The 21,622-nt window shown below is 48.5% G+C and overlaps 1 protein-coding gene across 2 annotated transcripts in view; it reads right to left on the bottom strand.

Moving 5' to 3' along the window:
• Window positions 1–21,622, bottom strand: part of TSC1 (TSC complex subunit 1) — a 296,095-nt gene that overhangs the window by 147,761 nt on the left and 126,712 nt on the right. For both annotated transcript variants that reach the window (XM_085613904.1, XM_085613905.1), the window contains exons 6-9: window positions 15,616–15,770; window positions 14,351–14,424; window positions 13,090–13,268; window positions 11,809–11,909 (exon numbers count right to left, since the gene is read on the bottom strand). In XM_085613904.1, coding sequence (XP_085470030.1) covers window positions 11,809–11,909; window positions 13,090–13,268; window positions 14,351–14,424; window positions 15,616–15,770 — 509 coding nt within the window. The remainder of the gene's footprint in view (window positions 1–11,808; window positions 11,910–13,089; window positions 13,269–14,350; window positions 14,425–15,615; window positions 15,771–21,622) is intronic.

The following is a 21,622-nucleotide window of genomic DNA, read 5'->3' as shown; positions in this document are numbered from 1 at the left end:
CGCAAGACCAGTCCTGACTGAGCCATAATTAACAAACAATTGGTCAGACCTACGAATATCCTTGGTCTTATCCAGATAAAATTTCAACACCCTTCGGACATCCAGGGAATGGAGAGCCCTTTCCGCTGGTGAAGAGGGATTCTGAAAGAACGTAGGTAAAGTTATGGTCTGATTGACATGAAAGTCAGAGATAACCTTAGGAAGGAACTTAGGGTGAGTACGCATCACAACCTTAGCAGCATGAAACACAGTATAAGGTTCTTGACAACATAATGCCTGAAGTTCACTCACCCTGCGAGCCGATGTAATGGCCACTAGGAACGCCGCCTTCCAGGATAGGTGCTGCAATGAAGCCTTGTGAATAGGTTCAAAGGGCTCTCTCATCAGTCTGGACAGCACCACATTCAAGTCCCAAGAAGGCGAGGGAAGTCTGACAGGAGGGAACACCTTCTTCAAGCCTTCCAAAAAATCCTTGACCACAGGAATCTGAAAGAAGGACGTCTGTGAAGGGCACTTCCTGTAAGCAGTCAAAGCAGCCAGATGAACCTTAATGGAATGGAAATTAAGGCCAGACTGCGCCAGATGCAAAAGGTATGGAAGGATGACATCTTCCTTACATGTTGTTGGATCAAAGTTCTTGGACTTACACCAGATACAGAACCTCTTCCACTTGTAAGCATAGGATGTCCTAGTGGAAGGTCGCTTAGACTCCTTCAGAATGTCCATACAATCGTCTGGTAGATTCAGATGACCGTATTGCACTATTTCAGGAGCCATGCCGCCAAACTCAAAGACGAGAGGTTGGGGTGCACCATCCGCCCCCCGAACTTCGTGAGAAGGTCCGGCCTGCACGGCAACCGCATGTGAGGAAGGAGAGACCGGTGAAGAAGGTCCGTGAACCACCACTGCCTGGGCCACTCCGGGGCGATCAGGATCATCCGCGCCCTGGACTGGGACAGCTTGATGAGCACCGCCGGAATCAGGGGAATGGGTGGAAAAGCGTACAGAAAGCTGTTCGACCAATCGATCCATAGCGCATTCCCCAGCGTCCCCCGCTGGTAGTACCTGGATGCGAAGTCTCGGCATTTGCTGTTTTCGGCGGTGGCGAACAGATCTACGTCTGGAGTCCCCCACCTTGCGAAGACTTCTCCTAGTACTTCGTCGTTTATGACCCATTCGTGGTTCTCCTGAATCAGCCTGCTCAAGGCGTCCGCCTGAGCATTCTGCACCCCTGGCAGATGCGTGGCCGTGATCGTCAATCCTCGGGCCAGCAGCCAGCGCCAGATCGCCTGCGCCTCCTGCGACAGAGTGCGCGATCTCGACCCCCCCTGCTTGTTGAGGTAATACATCGTGGTTGTATTGTCCGTCTGTATCAGCAGCGAGTTGGTCTGGAAGGACGGAAGGAAAGCCTTCAGTGCCAGGAAGACAGCTCTGAGTTCCAGGAAATTGATGTGGTACGTCGATTCCAAAGGAGACCACTTCCCCTGAATCTGCAGGTCCCCGGAATGCGCACCCCAGCCCTGGAGAGAAGCATCCGTCACCACATTCGTCGTGGGAATGTCCTTGTGGAAGGGAACCCCCTTGAGGAGGTTTTCCGCCGAACACCACCACTTCAGAGACTGACGAGCATGTAGAGACAGTCGGATCTTGTCGTCCCAAGAACCTGTCTTCTGATCCCACTGATCCTCCAAGCACTCCTGCAGTGGTCGCATCTGTAGACGTGCGTGCGGAGTGAGGAAGATACAGGAGGCCATCGATCCCAGTAGAGACGACACCTTCCTCACAGTCGTCGATGGAGCAGACCTGAGGTCCTGAGCCTTCCGAAGGAGTGATAACCGTCTCTCCTCCGAAGGAGACACGCTTGCTGACCGCGTATCTATGGAGGCCCCCAGGTACTGTATGCACTGTACCGGAGATGGGACTGATTTGGACATGTTGACGTGTAACCCCAGCTTGTTCAAGAGCTCGCACGTCCAACGGAAGTGTTCTTGCGCTTCCTCGAAGGATGACGCCTTGATCAGCCAATCGTCCAGATACGGGTAGACAAACACCTTGTTCCTCCGCAGGTGTGCCGCCACCACCGCCATGCACTTCGAAAAAGTCCTGGGAGCAGACTTTAGCCCGAATGGCAGTACTGTGTATTGATAGTGATTGGCGCCGACTTGGAAGCGCAGGAACTTCCTGTGCTTCTGTGCTATGGGCACATGGAAGTACGCATCCTGTAGATCTATGGCACAGAGCCAGTCTCCCCGTTGCAGCTGAGGGTAAATCTGGTGCAAAGATAGCATGCGAAACTTTTCTCTGCGAATCCACTTGTTTGCTTGTCGCAAATCCAGAATGGGCCTGAACTCGTTCTTGTCCTTCTTGCGAACGAGGAAGAACCGAGAGTACAGACCTCTTCCCCTTTGAGACAAAGGTACTTCTTCTACCGCCTTTTTTCTCAACAAGATGTCCGCCTCCGCCTGGAGCTCCCTCAGCTGGAAGCGAGAGCTGACCGGCGGAATCGCTGGAGGCGGGCTGATGAACCGAAGACTGTATCCATTGCAAACAATATTCAGCACCCACTTGTCCTGAGTAATTTTTCTCCACTCTGCCGGAAAAAATCGAATGCTTCCCCCCACTGGAGTGGGTAACGGTTGAGGGGGAAGTAACAGCTCAGGGCCGAGACCCGGCCGGGCCCTTGTTTGTGGTAGTAGCCTGCTGGCCACCTCTACCCCTCTGGCGCTTCTGGAAGGGCTTGCGGAACTGCTGCTGTTGTGGCTGCTGCTGTCCCGAGCCCTGCCCACGCCCTCGGCCCGACGACCCGAACCTCCTCTGGAACGGTCGTTTCTTTTTCTCGGCCTTCTCTAACCCGACGGCCGTCAGGGTTTCCGCTTCAGCCTTCATGCGGGCCATTTCATCGTCCGCATGCTTCCCGAACAGGGTTTCCCCCGAGAAGGGCAGGTTGGCCACTCTCTGCTGCGCCTCCGGCTTGAGGGACGTCAGGCGCAACCAGGAATGGCGCCGCTGGTGGACGCCATGACAGTAGGCGTGGGCGGCCAATAGCGATATATCCGCTGCTGCGCTGATCGTTTGGTTAGAAACCAGCATGCCTTCGCGCACCGTCTCCAAGAAGTCCTCCTTCTTGTCTCGCGGCAGGAGGTCCGCATATTGCTGCAGGGATTCCCACAGGGCCCAGTCGTAACGGCCCAACAACGCCCCTGCACTCGCAGCCTTCATCGTGGTGGCAGCGGTACCACACACCTTCCTGCCCGCAGAGTCCAGCCAGCGGCTTTCCTTGTCCGGTGGCACCGTGGAGGCCGGGGCGGTCGCATGTTGTTTTCTCGCCGCCGTCACGATAACCGAATCCGGTTTCGGGTCCCCTCTCAAGAATGACGGATCCGACTCCGGGGCCCTATATTTCTTCATGAGCCTGGACGGAGCGGCCTTCGCTGTTGCGGGAGTGAGGAACAGTTCCAAAGCTGGTTCCACCAGTCCAGGCACGAGAGGCAGGAGAGGGCGAGACAAGTGTCTTTTATGAAGCGTCTCAAATATCACGGACGTCGTGGGTGTTGGAACCGTCACCGTGATATTCAGCTTCGCAGCCCCTCGCAACAGCACCTCCTGGAACGAGACCAAGTCGTCCACCGGCGACACCCTAGTCCCCGGGGAGTCCGACAGCGTCGGGGAAAGGTCCCTGTCCGAGGAGCGCGACCTGGACCTATACCTTCTGCGGCGTCGTCTAGAGTCTGACGAGGATCGCCCTCGGCTCCGCGATCGTCGCCTCCTGTGAGAGCCGGAGCGCGACCTCTTCGGCCTAGGCCTGTCCGCCGGTCTCGCTGGTCCAGGCGACCGTGGGCGTCGTGGCTTCGGGGTCCCCTGCGGCGGAGTCGGGTACCGTGGAAGGGAAACCGACCTCGGGGGGACCGGCGGCGGCACCGCAGGAGTGCTTGGCAGCAACAGAGGCCGGGGTGGCGGAGACAGAGTCCGCGGCCGCGGAGGAGGCGGTGGAGGAAGTGGAGACGGTGGTGGAGGAGGTGGCGGTGGTGGTGGTGGTGGTGGTGGAGGAGGAGGCGGTGGCAGAGGTGGGAGAGGAGGAGGCGACGGAGACCTCCGAGGCGGGGTATACACCGCTGAGTACACCGATCCCGGCGACTCTCTCTTCCTCGACCTCGACCTCGACGTCGACGTCGACCTGTGCCTCGACGGCGATCTTCTCGGCGTCGATCTCCTCCTCGGCGTCGACTTATGCCTCGACGGCGACCTTCGCCTCGACGGCGACCTTCGCCTCGACGGCGACCTTCGCCTCGACGGCGACCTTCGCCTCGACGGCGACCTTCGCCTCGACGGCGACCTTCGCCTCGACGGCGACCTTCGCCTCGACGGCGATCTTCGCTTTCTCGACGTCGATCTTCGCTTTCTCGACGTCGATCTCCTTCTCTTCATCGACGGCGAGCTGCGATCCCTCGACGCCGAACGCCGACGCCGGGTCTTCTCTCGACGTCGACCGCTGGACGCAGTCGAAGACGGCGTCGTCGCCGACGACGCCGATGTAGTCGACGGCGGCCTATTCAGGTCCCTCGACGGCGATCGTCGACGCCGCTTCTCCCCAGAGCCCTGGGGAGACGGCGAACAGACGGTGGTCATCCTCCTCGACGTCGCCGTCGACGCCCTCGACGTCGACGGGGAGCGGGAGCGCTTACTGGTCTTCCTGCCCCTGGGGAGCCCCCCAGAGGCCTCAGCATGGGCCAAATCAGCCCCTCCAGACCCACCTGGTGCCTTCAGTCTTCGCTCCTCCAGAGCTTGAAGCCTGCTCTTCATCCTGTCCCTCAGGGTTCTTGCTGAAAACGAGTGGCAGATGGTACAGCTTTCAGGCACGTGGGACTGGGGAAGGCAAGCTATGCACACCTCGTGTGGGTCAGTTTTAGCCTTCTTTCGACCACATTCCGGGCACTTGTCGAACAAGCCAGGCATGTTGACAGTACCAGCTACTAAACACAAGAAAAAGTGACAAAAATTGCCAAAATCTCAATGAAAAACCTTGAAAAAGGTAGAGCTCAATGCTCCAGGGTCCTGCTAGCAGGAGCCGGAAAAAAGAACTGAAAGTAAATGGGACCTGCTGGGCATTCTGGGATACTGGGGAAAGTTCTGGAAAACTGGAAAGTTTTCTTAAAGGCACAGTATCCTGTTCCAAGCCACATAATGGCAGCCTATGGGGCTTGTCTGTCCACTCCTTCCTCTCTATCATTCCAGAGGCTTTTGCTGGTAGAGGCAGGGTTTTTTCCTATGGGGAGAAAAGCTGGACAGGCAGTGCTGTTTGTGGATTTTGGTGGAATTCTAGTTGAAGTACTGGACAGTGTAGCCTGTGGGTATAGGCTGCATTATCTGTCTTTAAATTAAATTCTCTCTTAAAGGTGTATGCAGGTCTGCATGATTTGTCACCTTTTAGAGATTATTTTTTATTGCTCCGGGGTCCGCGCACATGGGCGGGACTATTCACTAGATTATGACTATACACAGAGATCCCCTACTACAGAACTCACCCTTGTCCTCTCCACCCTTAGCCTAGACGCCCGGGCTGAGATGCCCTAAGCCTCGGCCATTTATAGCCCTAGTAATCAGGTGACCTCTTAAGCCAATGGGAACCCTAGCCCTAACCCTATCCAATCACAACACTAGCCCTGAAATCTAGAAACAATAGGGGACCAGGACCTTACAGCCAATCTCAGCCCTAGTCAAAGCACCCAATAACTTTCAAAAATCCTGACCTCTGCGTCCAGTAGAGGCCCTAGCCCTACCAGTAGTCCCAACCCAAGTCCAAGCAAGCAATGGCACAGGCAGCCCTAGTCCATACTTCCAATAGAACTATCTGTAAAACCCACCTGTCCGAAGTGATGGTGAGCCAGTGGGCGAGGTGATGTGAATCATTCCGCCCACTGGCGTTTGATGGGCCTGAAACACCGGACTAGGAAGGTTTGGAGGCAGTGGTGGTGGTGGACTGACCTGCCCGCTGGCCCCGTGACCCACCTCGGCGGGTTCCACGTCCGCAGCTGCGCTGAGACTGTTGCTGCGCAGGCCTGTGCCTCTGAAACAAACGTGTTTGGGCGCTTCTTCCGTGGCCACGAAAGACGCGAAAAGCAGAAGCCGAAAGAGTGCGCTTGGCCTAAAGGCCCAGGGATTTGGTCGTAGCCTGCGAGTCCTTAAAGAGCTCCAACGCACTATCTGCCATGTCGCCAAAAAAGGTGAGTGCCATCAAAAGGCATGTCCATCAGAGTGTTCTGGACATCCCCTGAAAAGCCAGTTGTCCTCAGCCAGGCGTGACGGCATAGCGCCACTGTCGTGGAAATTGGTCTGCCCAGCGAGTCGGTGGTGTCAAGGCCACAATGAATCTTGAACTTGGCTGCATCCCTCCCTTCAGCAATAGCCTGGGAGAGCATAGTCCGGGCCTCCTCCGGACACTGAGGCAGCACCTGCGCCACTGTATCCCACACAGAGTAGAAATAACAGCCCAAGAGGCATGCAGTGTTCACAGACCGCAACCCTGAACTGGCGGAAGAGAAAATCTTCCCAAACTGCTCCAGTTTCTTGGATTCCCTGTCCAGAGGTGTGGAAGGGAATGCGCTCGGAGACGCAGAGGCTTGGACAACCAAGCTCTCAAGGGTAAGGTGTTAGGAGAGGAAAATGGGGTTCCCCGGGGCCGGGCGATGGTGTAGGGCCACGTTCCTATCCACAGGAGCCCCTGTGTTGGGCCTGGACCAGGTGCCCAAAAGAACGTCTGAAAGTGCAGCAGCGGATCCGCAGAGGAAGCCGTCGGCTGAAGCACTACTGTCAGGAGGTTAGTCCTGATGGCCACAGTAGGGAGCTCGAGGTGGAGAGCCTCTGCTGCCCTACACAACACCACTGAATAAGTACCACCCTCCTCTGTAGCCATGGTAGGAGGAGACAGTGCACCAGGTTCTGGAGAAAAATTAAGTCCACCATCGTCCTCCAAATCCTCTGACCAGTCCAGGTCTAACCCGCATTGGGCTGAGAGAGGGTCTTCAGACCCCTCCCAGTCCTTCCCATCCTCCGTAACCTGCTGAGCAGGCGGGAAAAAGTAGGAGGATGGAGAAAGGGATAGAAACTCCCCATCTGCGTCGATCGACACCGGTCCGGCACGTCCCCATGTCGTCGGCAGTGCCGTAGATGTTGGTGGACGTCGTACGAGGTCAACCGACATCGGCTGGGATCCATGCATGGATCCATGAGGGTCTCGCTGCGCTGAGGTCGGAGTCGTCGACACTGGGGCCATCGACGAAGAAGGGCAAGAACCCTCAGTCGAACCTGTGGAGCCCGAAGGCGCACTGGCGGGGCCCGACGGGCCAAAGAAGCAAGCCATGGCTGACAAAGTCCTGCAGCTGGGCCGGAGTCGCAGACGGACCCGGGAAAGGCGGGTAGGCCGTCGGCAACTGCGTAGGCTCAGCTGGAGCCGAGGGGACAGCACCACCCGCACCCTCAGCCATGTCATGCGACAGGCGAGGGGAATGCGAAGAGCGTCGGTGCTTCTTCGACTTCTTGTGCTTAGTCTTACTTGACCCAGAGTGCGAAGACTTTGTCGAACGATGGTGGCGGCTCCACGACCGGTCCCTTGGCCTCCCACGGGACCGGGACCTTGAACGACAGACGACTCCCAGGCCTCAAGCAACTTTCGGGACCACTCCCACAAAGTTTACGGAGCCATGCCCCTGCAGCCTGGGCACGGCGTGGGGCCGTGGTCGCATCCCAGGCAGTAGACACTCGGGGTGCGGGTCCATCACTGACATCCTGCGGGGACACACTTTGCAAGATTTGAAACCGGGCATCCCTACAGCACCAGTAGTCGATAGACCCAAAAAAGACAGACAAAAGTCCCCAAAAACTCAGTCAAAAATTGATTGGGGGCACCGCTCTCTCCGAGTCTGCGCTTGCTGGAGCGGAAAAAGAAAGAACTGACGTCAGCGCGCGAGGGGGGCTTCCAAGTAGCTGCTGCGCCATCATCCCGGCGATCACGAGGCCTATGACGGACGCGGAGCTGCACGACACCACCTTCTGACGCTCAGGGGTATTGCTGACGAAAACTTTCCGGATCCAGTCTGACGCCTGGGGTAATTCTAAAATAAGGAATCTATCACTAAGTGTCTCTTTCAAATTTTACAAGCGAAGAATGCTCTTGGGGGTAAATAGTAAAGGCATCGTTCTTCCTCCTTTGAGTGCTGAGGTGGGGAAAAGAACGTTGGCAGATTGATTGGCCAAAATGATTGGCCAAAATGAAAGGGTGTTGCAACTTTGCTGCCAGTGTTCAACACCTATCTGCCCAGGGGAAAAGGTAGTGTAAGCTGGCTGTACCGCCAATGCATGCCGTTCAAGTGGCATGCAGATGTAAAGGCAGTATTGACAGTTATTTTTAGAGTCAAGCTCCCCACAAAGCAGCGACTTGTCGGCTGAAAGCAAGTACATATATGAAATGTCAGGACCAGATTATGGCCCCGCTGGAGCATCACACATGGCTTGGAGGGGGCATGTGTATCAAATCTTTGAGGTAATACATCTCAACTGGTGATGCAGGTCCCACTGCAGAGCTGACATGTTCCACCTGGCATCAGAGGTAGGGAGGATGCATTAGGTCAGGAGATCAAGAATAGAGCCATCCTCTCCAGAACCCAGAACTGATCTCAAATCAAAATCATATCCCAAATGTCCCAGGTTTGCTGTGATAGAGAAAAAGTCTACAATGGCACCATGACCAGTTTGTTCTCGATAAATGGAATTCTTTGCTTGGGGCTCAGGTGTTATTTCAGCTCTTATAGTGAACCCCAACAGCGTCAGGAGTGCAGATGTAATCTGCCTCCTGAAAGTGGGGTCAGTTGTGTGACACCTGCAGTCATTAAAGGTGCAGGAACAATTACTTAGACGATGGACAGCGACCACCGTCATCACTTCTGCAAACACCCGAGGGGCCAAGGTAAGGCCGAAGGAAAATACAGCTAACTGAAAACGTCCCTGGCTCACCTTGAACTAAAAGTAATGCCTGCGCAACCACAGGTCAGGTGATTGGAAATAAACGTCCTGCAAGTCCAAGGACACCATCAAATCTCCTAGTTCCAGAGCTTAAAGAATCCGAGTTTGCATGAGCATCTTAAATTTGCAGATTCGCAGAAAGGCATTCAACGTGCAATGGTCTGGAATAGGCTCGAGTACCCACACACTTCTTTTGGATGAGGAAGTGGCAAGAGTCTAAGCTTAATTTGAGCTGGTGGTTGCAGGTAAGGCCCAATGACACTATTTTTGGGGAACAGCATTTACTCTCACTCAACAGACCTGATCCAAAGCAAGAGGAAAAAAACCACAAAGGGTGAGGGGGGGGAGAAATAAAGATGAAACAATTGTGACAAAGGGAGAAAGCAGGAATGAAAAAGAACCTGCAGGAGTGAGATATAGGGACAGGAATTAGCTGGCGGACGCTTAAAGGGGAATGAGGTGGAATAAAAAATAAACAATTTAGGTATTTGACGCCCTCACCTCTGATAGCATAGCTGTGGGCTTCTGAGCAAAACATTTGGGTCCGGCACTTTTTTTTTTACACAAATTAAGCACCGCCAAGAGTAACATTCTATCAATCGCTCCGAATCAGAAAGCCACTCAATGACACATTTAGTTAGCAACTGACTGGCAGAATTCCAAAGTGTTCTGGAGCACGGGGAAGTGCAAGGAGTAGAAGTAAAAAGGGAGAGCATAAACCTTCCGGGTTAGTTGTAAAATCAATCAGTCGAATGATTCTACAGCCAGGGAGGAAACTTTGTACCCTGCCTCCTCCTGGCCCAGGTCGCTGTGCTCAAACTAAAGCAGCTTGAAATCTACTGGAGGATGAATTTGAAGACAGTCCCTGCCGAGATGTAAATTCTGCCGGTTTCCTGCCCACGGCCTCAAAACGAGTTGGTCGGCTGCTGTAAAATAGACTGGGAGGGTTGACATGCTATAGGAACTAGCTACTTGGAGTAGCCTCCACATTTCCTGAAGTGGTAGGGTAATGTTTTCTCTGGCATGGGTAAGCTAAGGGATTGCAATATGGAGTTCCGTCAGAATCGACCTTCTCCCTCAATATACTGAAGCCAACAAAGGGCATATCCACGAGAGAAGATTGAATGTCACCCGAAAAACAGGTTGACTCTAGGCGTATCTTTCAAATACAACACTGGTGCCTATAGCCCTACCAATACACTGCATTGTGCCAAGTCTGACTTGGAGCATATACTTTGAATCATCCTGGCCGACATCAATAGTATGAGCTAACGAGACCCAAAGATCCTTTGGGACAGCCAGCAAAATATCACTGGTCGTGTCCCACAGGCATGTGGGTACTCGCCTAGTAAGCAAACACTACGTTGACAGATTTAGCTGCTAGAAGAGAAAGCCTCTAATCAAACTAATCAATTCTGTTTGGTGCCCTGTCAGGGGAATGGGTCAGAAAGGAACCAGAGAAGACTATATGTTGAGGTTTGAATAATAATGCTCTTCAGTGTACAATGTTTTCACAGAAAGTATGAATCATCAGGGGCAGGTCTATTCTGTCGAGCTATGGGTTGATTGAGGGACATGGAAATGGCTTAGCCCACGAAGGCATTAGTAAGGGCTTCATTAAACAGTAGCAGTGGCTCCGCTGGAGACCCCGACTGTAGGATTTCAGCCGGAACATCGGATCTGGTCTCAATCATGGGAAACTAGTTCTAATGCTTCAGCTGCCCTTTAAATCACTGAGGGAGCCCAAGAGAGGCAGAGAGCGCGCGCGAGAGGCAGAGAGCGCGCGCGAGAGGCAGAGAGCGCGCGCGAGAGGCAGAGAGCGCGCGCGAGAGGCAGAGAGCGCGCGCGAGAGGCAGAGAGCGCGCGCGAGAGGCAGAGAGCGCGCGCGAGAGGCAGAGAGCGGCAGAGAGCGGCAGAGAGCGGCAGAGAGCGGCAGAGAGCGGCAGAGAGCGGCAGAGAGCGGCAGAGAGCGGCAGAGAGCGGCAGAGAGCGGCAGAGAGCGGCAGAGAGAGGCAGAGAGAGGCAGAGAGAGGCAGAGAGAGGCAGAGAGAGGCAGAGAGAGGCAGAGAGAGGCAGAGCCAGCAAGATGGTCTTGGAACTTTTTTTAAATAGGATTTTTTGGGTGCGGTATAAACCCCCAAGTAATACATAAAAGTTTTGTTGTTTATCCCTCAGAGTAGCCAATAACCAACAGTGATAATCCAAATGTGAAAACGTTGGAGTGCAGAGCAACAGACTGCAGTGCAGCCGAGCAACAAGGTTACTAGGCTACACACTACTGGATTAAATGTGTGTTTTCATTTTTCCGTCTATAACACTTCACGAGAGAGATTTAACCTAAAAATGCAGGATCATTTAGAGCACGTCAACTGTGAAAACCATTGCTGGCAGTCCGGATCAGCCAGCAGTAAACATCAAAATTAGAAATATGCATTCAAGTTACAGCAACTTCAGTTTCATCCCCTAGCTACCACTTCACCTTGTAGCTGAAAGCCACAAAATATTTCACAATAATTGCTTACACTTACTGCCACTTCAGAATCCAGAGTTTGAATCGGACAAATCACCTGTAACACCATTTTATGAGAGTTTGGACATACTCATGTCGGACAACTACTTTCAAATTTAACCTGTGCACATTGGGTCGGAAGCACTGTATTTACCATTCACTTACTCTGTATTTAGGAGTTATCCCAAAAACTTGGCACACCACAGGAGTAAGCAAAAGTCACTGTCACAAAGTGATCTGCACCCCTTCCCCACTCCTTCACTGGACTATACAAACAGTCTCACCTGCTGTGGCTCAGAGGGTGGAGTGGTGTGGCAATGGAGTGGAACCGGCACTTGTGGAACGTTCGGCCTAGGAGTGGAGTAAGGGGTTGAAGTGATGCTTCCTGAAAGAGAAAAGAAAGGACACCCGCCTTTAAAGTGCTCCGTCCTGTACCTTTTGCTTCTGTAGCTAAACTGACAGCACAGCCACAACCATCGAGCCCACCCACTGACCATTGTCAGGCCAAACACAACTGGCCTGAATGGTAACAGAAGGCACTGCATGGAGTACTGAAAAATGTATTTCATAAAGCGATTGGTGAAGGGACGCCGATAATAATCTTTTCAACCAGTAACTTCACAGTAAAGTTAAGTGAATTGGTTCTTGCATTCCTCTGCAGAGCACTCAAGACAACTCGGGAGAGTCTTGCGTGAAGGACTAATCAAGGCAAGAGGAGGTGGGAATTGAGACCACCTGAATACTTGGTAAAACGGCCTCAGCTAGCCACAAACAAGAATACGGACACAAAAAAATGACAAGACATTCACATAGTGTTCGCTCCAGCCTTTCCTTCAGCACAGTCAGAATATCAGACTAGAATGGCCTGGGCCGTTCGCTGTATGCCTGCAGGCCCCATTAGTGGTATAAGTAGGAAACACAACAGCAGGACATCAAGACTCCCAATGCATAATATGGTAACAATGCATTTACAGACCAGCTTTTCCAACTATTCCCCATTTATCTAGCCTTTTAGCTCAGCTTATTTTTTGGGTTTGGTGTATCGTAAATGTGAATCTCATTGGCCCTTTAATGCAAAATATTGAAATACTAGAATAGACATCAATGTAAAAGAGTTTGAAACCTCCAAATTATTCCCACAAGTTCTGCGCAGTGAAGTTTTAATAAATCAAGCATAAGTTCCAAATCGTAATTTAACAATTTACAGACAAAAGTCTAGGTTCTTGGCTGGTGTACGCCTGGGTGCTGGAAATGCATAACTTTATCAGAATCTGAAATCGACCACTCCTGGAAACTGTCACTACAGAGTCTGAGGAAGGAAAAAAAAAACATTTCTTTGGTGGCTGAAAAAAATATCATAGATCTAGATATATTCTTAAGACTTTCAGGAGCCTGACTCTGGGTTTCGCAACGTGCATGTGCCCCAGGTCCTCAAAAAGCCCTGGCACTAAAGCGCGAGTAGTAAACATATGGACTCGCAGTGTTTTAGAAGCAGATGCAGACTGCCATCAGAAAGCCATAACATCAGTGAGTGGAGTGCAAGCTGGCATGCACCCAGCCCTTACCATAGCTGCTGTTTTTATCAGTGTAAGGGCTGGCATTGTAGTCATTCCGCCTGTGGGTACTATGGCATGGGAGATGCAGTGATGAAGGAGAGAAGCCACCCTCGAAAGAGGCTTCTGTGGGGTCCAGAGATATTTTTCCACATTCGATCACCACATCGTGGGTCTCCAGCCGCTTCCACCTGCCAAAACAATAAGGATTTAAATTGGCATCAAGTACAGTCTGTCAGAGCCCTTGAGAGTGAGACTACAAATCAGAGTATATAACTGAAGGCCCAGACACAAACGTGTCAGAACTGCACCGACAAACTCGCATGATCAGGCCAAACCAAGACGAAGCTTTTATGGTCTAGGGCCTAATTGAGACTATGCAACCAGGAAAAACAGCTCCAAGTACTCCTTGGGCAAACAAACCTGTGTGATCCTGGATGAATCAAGCTCTCTGTGCCTCAGATGCCTTAGATCAACACACAGCTCTTGAAGAAACACCAATATTAATCACTCGGTGAAGAGGCAGCAGCATTAACCACTAACACGACGTTCTCACCAGCACCTGCTATAAATGCATGCGATATTAACCAGCCTTGCTGCACAGCTGACTTTACATGAGGATTCCCATTTGTGGGCTATATAGATTTTGAAAAAGCAAGCACTGTATTGGTGCATACATAACTTTTTTCCAACACCTCCGTTGCCCCATTAATGTTTTGATTAAATAATTTATTTACAAGGACAATACAAACCATACAAGAGGACAGTCAGGAAAATTTGGATGTAGGTAAATGCCCCACCAATGTACGCGTTATCACTCAGAACATTTTATTTAATCTTCTGTTGGTTGTAGAAACAGTTTCTTTCAACTGGAATAACAGAATTATTTGCGAAGCTAAAACCATCCTCCAATAACTGACAGTAGAATGGACCAGGTCTAAACCATCCCTTTCTCCTACTCCGCCATCCCTCCATGCTGGAAAACATTCTCTCCTTTGATGGCCTAAAACCCACTACCACAGATATAGTCTGCTGGACTACCAGGCTTAACTTGCTGCGCTAAGAAACTCACATTGCTGGGCTACCACAGAGACTCTGGTGGACAAACAAGTTCCTTTCCGGGTTACCACAGCCAGGCAACCTCTACTTGTAAAAGACCCCACTCCCTCCTGGGAGGACATGCTCTCCCATCTGGGCTTCCACAGACCCTCTCATGGGTCAAAACCCTCTCAGTGCTGGACTGCCACTGAACCTCCAGTGGGTTCACACATACCTGCTCGGGTCCAGCTCGTGGTCTTTGGAACCGGTGACCAGCTCTGGATGGATCCGGACATGCTCCATCATGGGCTGCAATAAAGATAGCACATATGTAAACATGCTAACCCAGACCGACTGGTAGAAAACCAAGCGAGGTCAAAAACACCATACAAACGCGCAAGAACCAACAATGAAGCCAAGTAACACTGCCAAGTCTGTTGCAGCCCGATATGGAATTCAGACACGCCTTTGAACACCAAGCTATGCATTTTTTCCAGTTGGAAGACAGTCACTTATGCATGGCTCCTACCTTCTAGGGGCATAAAAGATTAGGCACATAATTTGGAAGGATGATTTGCATCAGGTAGGAGATTGAGAGACAGGAAAGTTGTCTATGTCGCCGCTGTAATGCCCAGAAGCATTCCCTACTATGGCGACAATTTCCTTCTACAGTATTTACTCGACTAATTTCACCCAAAACAGCAAGTTCCAACTACAAGCTGAGTGCACGTACATTCTCAAAAGAACCTTTTCCTCTTCAGTAATCACAAGTAAAAACATAATTAGGCTTTAAATTAATTAGTTGGTAACTAGACTGCCAAAGTAGAGTTAGCCAAATAGGTTTATCCCCGAAGCCTTCTATTCTTCATGAGCTCTGTGAATAGGTTATCACCGAAGCCTTCTAATCTTCATGAGCTCTGTGAATAGGGTTATCACCAAAGCCTTCTATTCTTCATGAGCTCTGTGAATAGGGTTATCACCGAAGCCTTCTATTCTTCTTGAGCTCTGTGAATAGGGTTATCACCGAAGCCTTCTATTCTTCATGAGATCTGTGAATAGGTTTATCACCGAAGCCTTCTATTCTTCATGAGCTCTGTGAATAGGTGATCACCGAAGCCTTCTATTCTTCATGAGCTCTGTGAATAGGTTATCACCGAAGCCTTCTATTCTTCATGAGCTCTGTGAATAGGGCCAAAAGCTACACAAAAGGGACCAGGTTAATCGGTGGAAGACTTGATTGACTTGATTGACAGGCTACGATTCTCTTAAACATCGCTTTTACAGCAGAGGTTCAGAACAATGCTGCAATGGTCATGCCTCTCCCAGCCTACAATATGCAAGTATACCTTTGCTGCAGCGATGCTGCATTCTGTGTACTGCCGACATGAAAACTTGTGCCCAACAGTGTTTAGATATTGTGGTAAGAATGGTTACAGTATCGCAAGTCCACATCACAGACCCCGAGGTAAGTTTCACTGCCATAGGACACACCAGCCATACCTTGACAAGCTCCTCGAACGTCTCCAGGTTCTCCTTCATACTGTAGTGCGATCGCAAGTAGGACACAAAGTTGCAGGGGTACATTCCATAAAGGCGATGGAAGAGGGCATAGACGCTGGCATGGAGGTGAACCAGATAGATCTCCGCCACGTGGCCTATGGGAAAGAAAACAAAAGTCGTCATATACCCAAGGGAGCCACTTTTTTCATTTTTTGTGTGCATTTTTTATAGCGCAAACTTGAGCGGAAGGTATCCGAGTGCATTACAGGAGCACCCGTTGTGTTACAGACAGACACATTCATTTTTATAAGGCATGGGGAGAATAAATTATTTGCCCAGAATCACAGGATGTTGAGCGTCCCTGCCGAGACTCAAACCCAGTTCCCTAGCTCCAAGGTCGACTGCTATAGCGGTTAAGTCACATCCTTGTGCAAGAGCAGAAGACTTCAAGCAAGGTCATCAAAAACTCACCAGTCACTCAATCTCTTCACTGTATCTCTTTGTATTTGGAAGAATTTTCACTATATGATAACAAAAAACTAATAAAAAAATCCCTGTGCTCCGAATGCCTTGAAATACAGGAAATTTGTATTTCACATCTAGGGTGAGAACTGTTTTCACAGCCATAAGAGAATGGATAGAATTCCTACTTTGGAGCATGCAAGCTTGTCGTGTGACACTTCAAGCAGCATAACACCACCCATGCTGAGCAATAAAAACTTCATTACGAGCCATGCAGGAAAACCGCAGGCATGTTTAGTTTCTATCAGGGACTCTGGCTGCTCAGATGAAATATTTTGGCAAAAATGACACCATTAGGAGTAACAAAGGAGCTTCGATGTCATAAACCTGCCTCCTCCACCCTGCCCATAGCTCTTCCCTAACAAACCCTAGAAATGCAATGTGGAATAAGATTCTAACTTGGAAATTACTCAGTCCGGCTGAAATTTAATTAACACTGGTGTAATAATCGAGAATTTTGCATCGGACTGGTTATGCAAAATTCCAGAATTTACTCGGAGTAATCCTGCCCCGTTCGCAGTAAAAACATACCTCAAATAGCGTTATTCAGTGATTTGCAGTAAAAAAATCACCATGAACGCATAGGAACAGAACACAAGCGGCTGTTTACTGTGCCTTTGTTTCACATTAATGTTGCACAGCTCTTGTGATTAGGTTATGGCAATTTAATAGCGTTCAACATTATGCTACCTTGCATGACCGACCAAAGGATCTCCTGCTACTATTGGACTGACTTAGTATCTGCCTGTGCTGGAGCAGAGTTTTCTGTTTGAAAATTCGTTGGTTTTTGAAGCTCTGGCATGTCTATTTGTTATATTAATTTATTAATTACTAATAATTAATTATTTGTCTTGTGTAAGTGTGTTTATATTAATCAATCCGTTTGTCCTAATAAGAGAGAGTTACACGTGGGTACGCATAAATGTGCTGTTTAACAATAACGTGCGTGTTTTCATGTTTAAACGTTGCTATGTGCTGTTTATTTTTGGGCACAAAACGCTTTCCGAATTAATGCTTTCCTATGTTGCAAGTGCTAGATAGATGCATACACATAAGGGTATTAGTGGGATTAGCACTGTTTAATCACTATGCTGTGGTAACGTTGTTTTTGTTTCTTTTAATTAAGATGGTCTATTGTGGCCTATGGTGGCCTAGATAAAGATGGCAGATTTTGTAAGCCTGGCCTCGATTTGAAAGTAGAAAACCGTGATGGGAGAGAGCCCTGCTGAATATGGTCCTGAAGTCAGCTGACCACAGTCCTTGCTTGCCTTGCTAAAATGTCCGTGAGGACAGCAGCAGCCTGGGTAATCTCCAAGTGAAATGGAACGTCCTTGGCAGCCTTGGGAAACAAAGGAGCCTTAGAGAAAGACTCTGAACTATGGTTGCATTGCCGAGGAGAAGTAGAACTAACAAGATACATTTATGTTTCTTGGTTCCTGTTCCGTAGTCTTTATTTTGTGATTTTTCCTGAGCGGAGATTTTCAAATGTAGCAATGTTACATCCTTTCCTTCTCGCTCTGCTCAGCGGTCCAGCGGACATTACAACTTTTTTATGTATCTTTCCTTTGTTCGATTCAGTATAAGAATTGTTAGCCTAGAGAGGCCACTTGCCACTTGCCATTTGCCTTTGCCGCGAACCGAATCTGCGTTGCTGAGGATTGATGCTGAAGGGACTTCGTCTTGAGAGACTTTACCGAGAGACTTGTCCTGACCCGTTCTGACATTTAGCTAGAATAGGTAACTATGAGAGAAATGATTTATTCTGATTGATTTTCCATTTTGACTAATTTTAGATAAAGCAATATAATTTGAACATGGTGTTGAATATTATTTCTTGTCAATTATTGTGTATTATATTTTGATTATTGCCGTATAGGTTGTATAGATTATGTTTATGGACAGTCATAATAACCAGGTCTTATCGACCTCGATATAGATGCAGGGTGACTAGGAGTTTTCTTTCCACAGGTTTATTGCTGGTAGAGTATTTGAGCGTATGTTAGTGAAATGGGCCCTAGCGTATGATGAATGTATGTGCGTGTAACTGTGAGATTACTCTATCTGTGGTAGTGGGAATATTATACACACCCTGATCTCTATCAATTTCCTGGTAGCAGAGGATGGTTATTGATGATTGTCTTGATCTGATAAGATTGCTTGTACATTAGCTTATTGATTATTGGTTGATGTTGGTATATGTACTAATACTATATGTTGGAGTCGTCATGTTGAGTTATATGTAGTGCTTCTGGAACTTGGGAGCTGGTAGCAGTTCCGTAGTAGGGCAGAGGGAAGTATATGCTGCTCTCGGGAAAGACGGAATTGTAAGGAATAACGTGTGACAATTGAAGTTGCGCGTCACATTTGCTGGGTTCGGAATCAGTAACATTGTCGTATGTTACTATTAGAATATATTTCTGGTATATAAGGAGTGTGTATGATAGTGAAGGTTATCTGTGAAACTCTGGTCTTAAGTCCCAGGGATCCGTAAGGATTACCGTTAAAGCTTATCGCGGGAGAAGTAATAGGTATTCTCTGAGCTTGTTTGAGAAACTGGACAGAGGAAAGCTGTTTAGTTGATGTATGTTATAATTCTGTAGTGGAGCAGATTATTCGCTGTTCTCGGGAAGCAGGATTCTGTGTGTATGTACTATGTTTTCTTGTATGAATGTGCGTAAATGTTTATACATTTAATTGATTGTAAGACTCTTTGGATAAGTCCTAGAGGAAACAGTTAATGAATGTATGTTAGAAGGGCAGAGTAGAGGGATGTGCTACTGTGTCAACGAGAGGTTTCTTGTGAAATAGACTCTCTTTTACTATTCTGTGGTTAGCGAAGCAGACAATGGAGATGTTTTTATGTTGTAACTAATAGATTTTGTAGAAATTTTGACACAAAGTCTACTGAAAAGATTTTGTAAAGGAGGGGTAGACGAGTGACAGAAGACAGGAGACAAGCGACTGCAGCGACTGTTGACGTCAGAAAGACCGCGCTCTGATTGGATAGTGGATCAGAATAGTGTTCGCGCTAGGATTGGTGCGTTAGTGTGAGCCGCGCAAGGATTGGAAGAGCTATTTAGTGACGTAAACGCTCCAGGATTGGTGCGTTGGTGTGAGTCGCGCTGCTATTGGTTGAAAATTCGTATTGTATATTTATAATACGGAAAGAGTAGAGAGTTTTTGGTAAACGCTAAAATGTATTACCAAGAAGAGAAAAAGAAGAAAACATTTTTTGGTAAAATTAAAAAGTGGTTTAACAAGGATAAAAATGTTAAAACGAGAGAGGGTGAGTTGTTACCTCCAACGAAAACACCTGCATCCTTCATGGCTGCGAAATATGGGTTTCATACCTGTATATGGTTGGAGAATTGGGTTAGGTATACTAAAGGAGATGGTGTTCGAGCATTTCCAGAACATGGTTCATTTAATCTGGCCGTGTTGAGAAATTTACGGGAAAAGATGTTATGTCTAGACCCGAAACCAAGACCTACACAGTTCGAGGCTTTAGTGGAATGGGAAGAGGAAGTACATGAGCGAGAAAAACAGAGATCTGGAGGGTACTACAGGTATATGTTTGGGAGGAGACATGATCGTGAGACTCATCATGATCGAATGAAAAGGTGGCGAGATGTTAGTATGTCACAGGGATTATATCCGATGAGAACAGTTGAAGGAGGAGCAGAAAGGGTTCCTGAGTCAGAAATGAGAAAATATGGAGTTAATGAGTATGAGGATGAGGTCTTGAATGACATGATTTACAAGAGACCACCTCCATATAGACCAGAACCGGATAAGAGTACACCAGTTGTTTCTCCGATAAGAGATACAGTTTGTGTCAGTGAGACAGAAAATGAGACACCTGAGTTAAGAAGTGATCACTACCTTGATGAGAATGCCAGACAATTAGCCAGAACTACAACAGAGTTGACTGAGAAGATTAGGGAGTTAACGAAGAATCTGGAAGCTGTTACGGTGCCTGTAACTATAGGTCCGGTTATGCCTGTGTTTGACAAACAGAGGACAGGTGAAAATGGACTGGTGATTCCATATGTTGGGAATAATTTGACAAATTCAGTTGGTCCCTCAGGAGATTCAGGCAAAAGAGCAGAAAGAAGTGACCTGAGACAATCAAGAAATGACATATGTAATGAAATATTGGATACTAGTGAAGCTAGTTGTTCAGGGATGCCAATTTTAGAACCGCAGAAAAGAGTGGTTCCAGTGAGAAAAACTGCTGAAATAACAGTTGAAGATTTGAATGATTGGATGAAAGTTCTACAGAAAAAGGATAAAGATTCACAAGTAATTGACGTGGCTAGGTTGTGTGTAGAACTAGAAGAGCTTGTTACAGGAACAGTTCCAACAGAAATTCTGAAGAGTCATCATGATGGTGAGCTAATGTTTATGTGCAAGAACATTACCTGGAGAGCAAGAAATACACATGACAGGCTAAGAGCAATAGCGAATGAGCAGGGAGTTGACATTGATAAAGTGAAAGCTTTACAAAAAACCTACAGGATGGATTTTACAGAGAAGGATATTGAAAATTTGAATGCTACTGGTAGAACAGGACAGATTAAGGAAATGGTAGCATTATTGCGAAGATGGGGTGATGTAGAAAAGTGGAAAGATAGGTGGTATAAGAAAAGAGAGGAAGCTGAAGATAGAACAACTTATTCAGCATTTCCAGTGAGAGAAAAAGAGAAACCAGTGGATAATTATCCTATGAGAGAAATACCTGGAGGAGGATATGTACATGTTCCATGGACCAGACAGGATATTTTATCATTCACGAATGATTTCCCTCGATTGAGAGAAAAGCCCGTCGAGTGGTATAGGCAGGTAGATAGGTTTGTGAAATTGTCAAAAGTGCTGTGGGTTGACCTAAATAGTCTGTTTGATATAATTGTTCCAGCAGACTTGTGGACTGAGTGTAAAATAGTTGTGAGTTGGCCTACTGAGGAATATCCAAGAGACCCAAGAACAGGGGCACCAGATCCAGAGGTAATGAGAAAGTATGATCAGGTGATGGTATACCTGAAGAGTAAGGTTCCTGCAAAAGAGACAGACTGGGTAAAGATAGATCGAACACAACAGGAAGCGAAAGAATCAGTTCATGCTTTTTACGAGAGGCTGATACTAGCATTTAAACAATTCAGTGGAGATGAACACCTGGGTGACAAAGATTTGAGTCATTTTGTATACAGATTTGTATATGGCCTTAGACCTGAAATTGGTGAGAGAATTCGTGAGCATACAGTGGATTGGCAGAGTAAGAAAGTAGATGAGATTCTGAGACATGCGAAATACTTCAGTGATGAAATTGAAGCGAAACAAAGAAAGCTGAAAGAGAAAGCAATGTGGGCACAAGTGAAAGTTGCGGAAAGACAGGAAGCACAGTTAGTGGAACAGGCGAATAATCCAGGAAACAATGCAGGGAATAGACCTAGATATGCAGGGAAAGGAAAAGGAAGTCTTGAGGAAG

This window comes from Triturus cristatus, chromosome 1_2, assembly GCF_964204655.1.
Source record: "Triturus cristatus chromosome 1_2, aTriCri1.1, whole genome shotgun sequence".
NCBI classification, from domain to species: Eukaryota; Metazoa; Chordata; class Amphibia; order Caudata; family Salamandridae; genus Triturus; species Triturus cristatus.
This window is presented reverse-complemented; position numbering and strand designations above follow the sequence as displayed.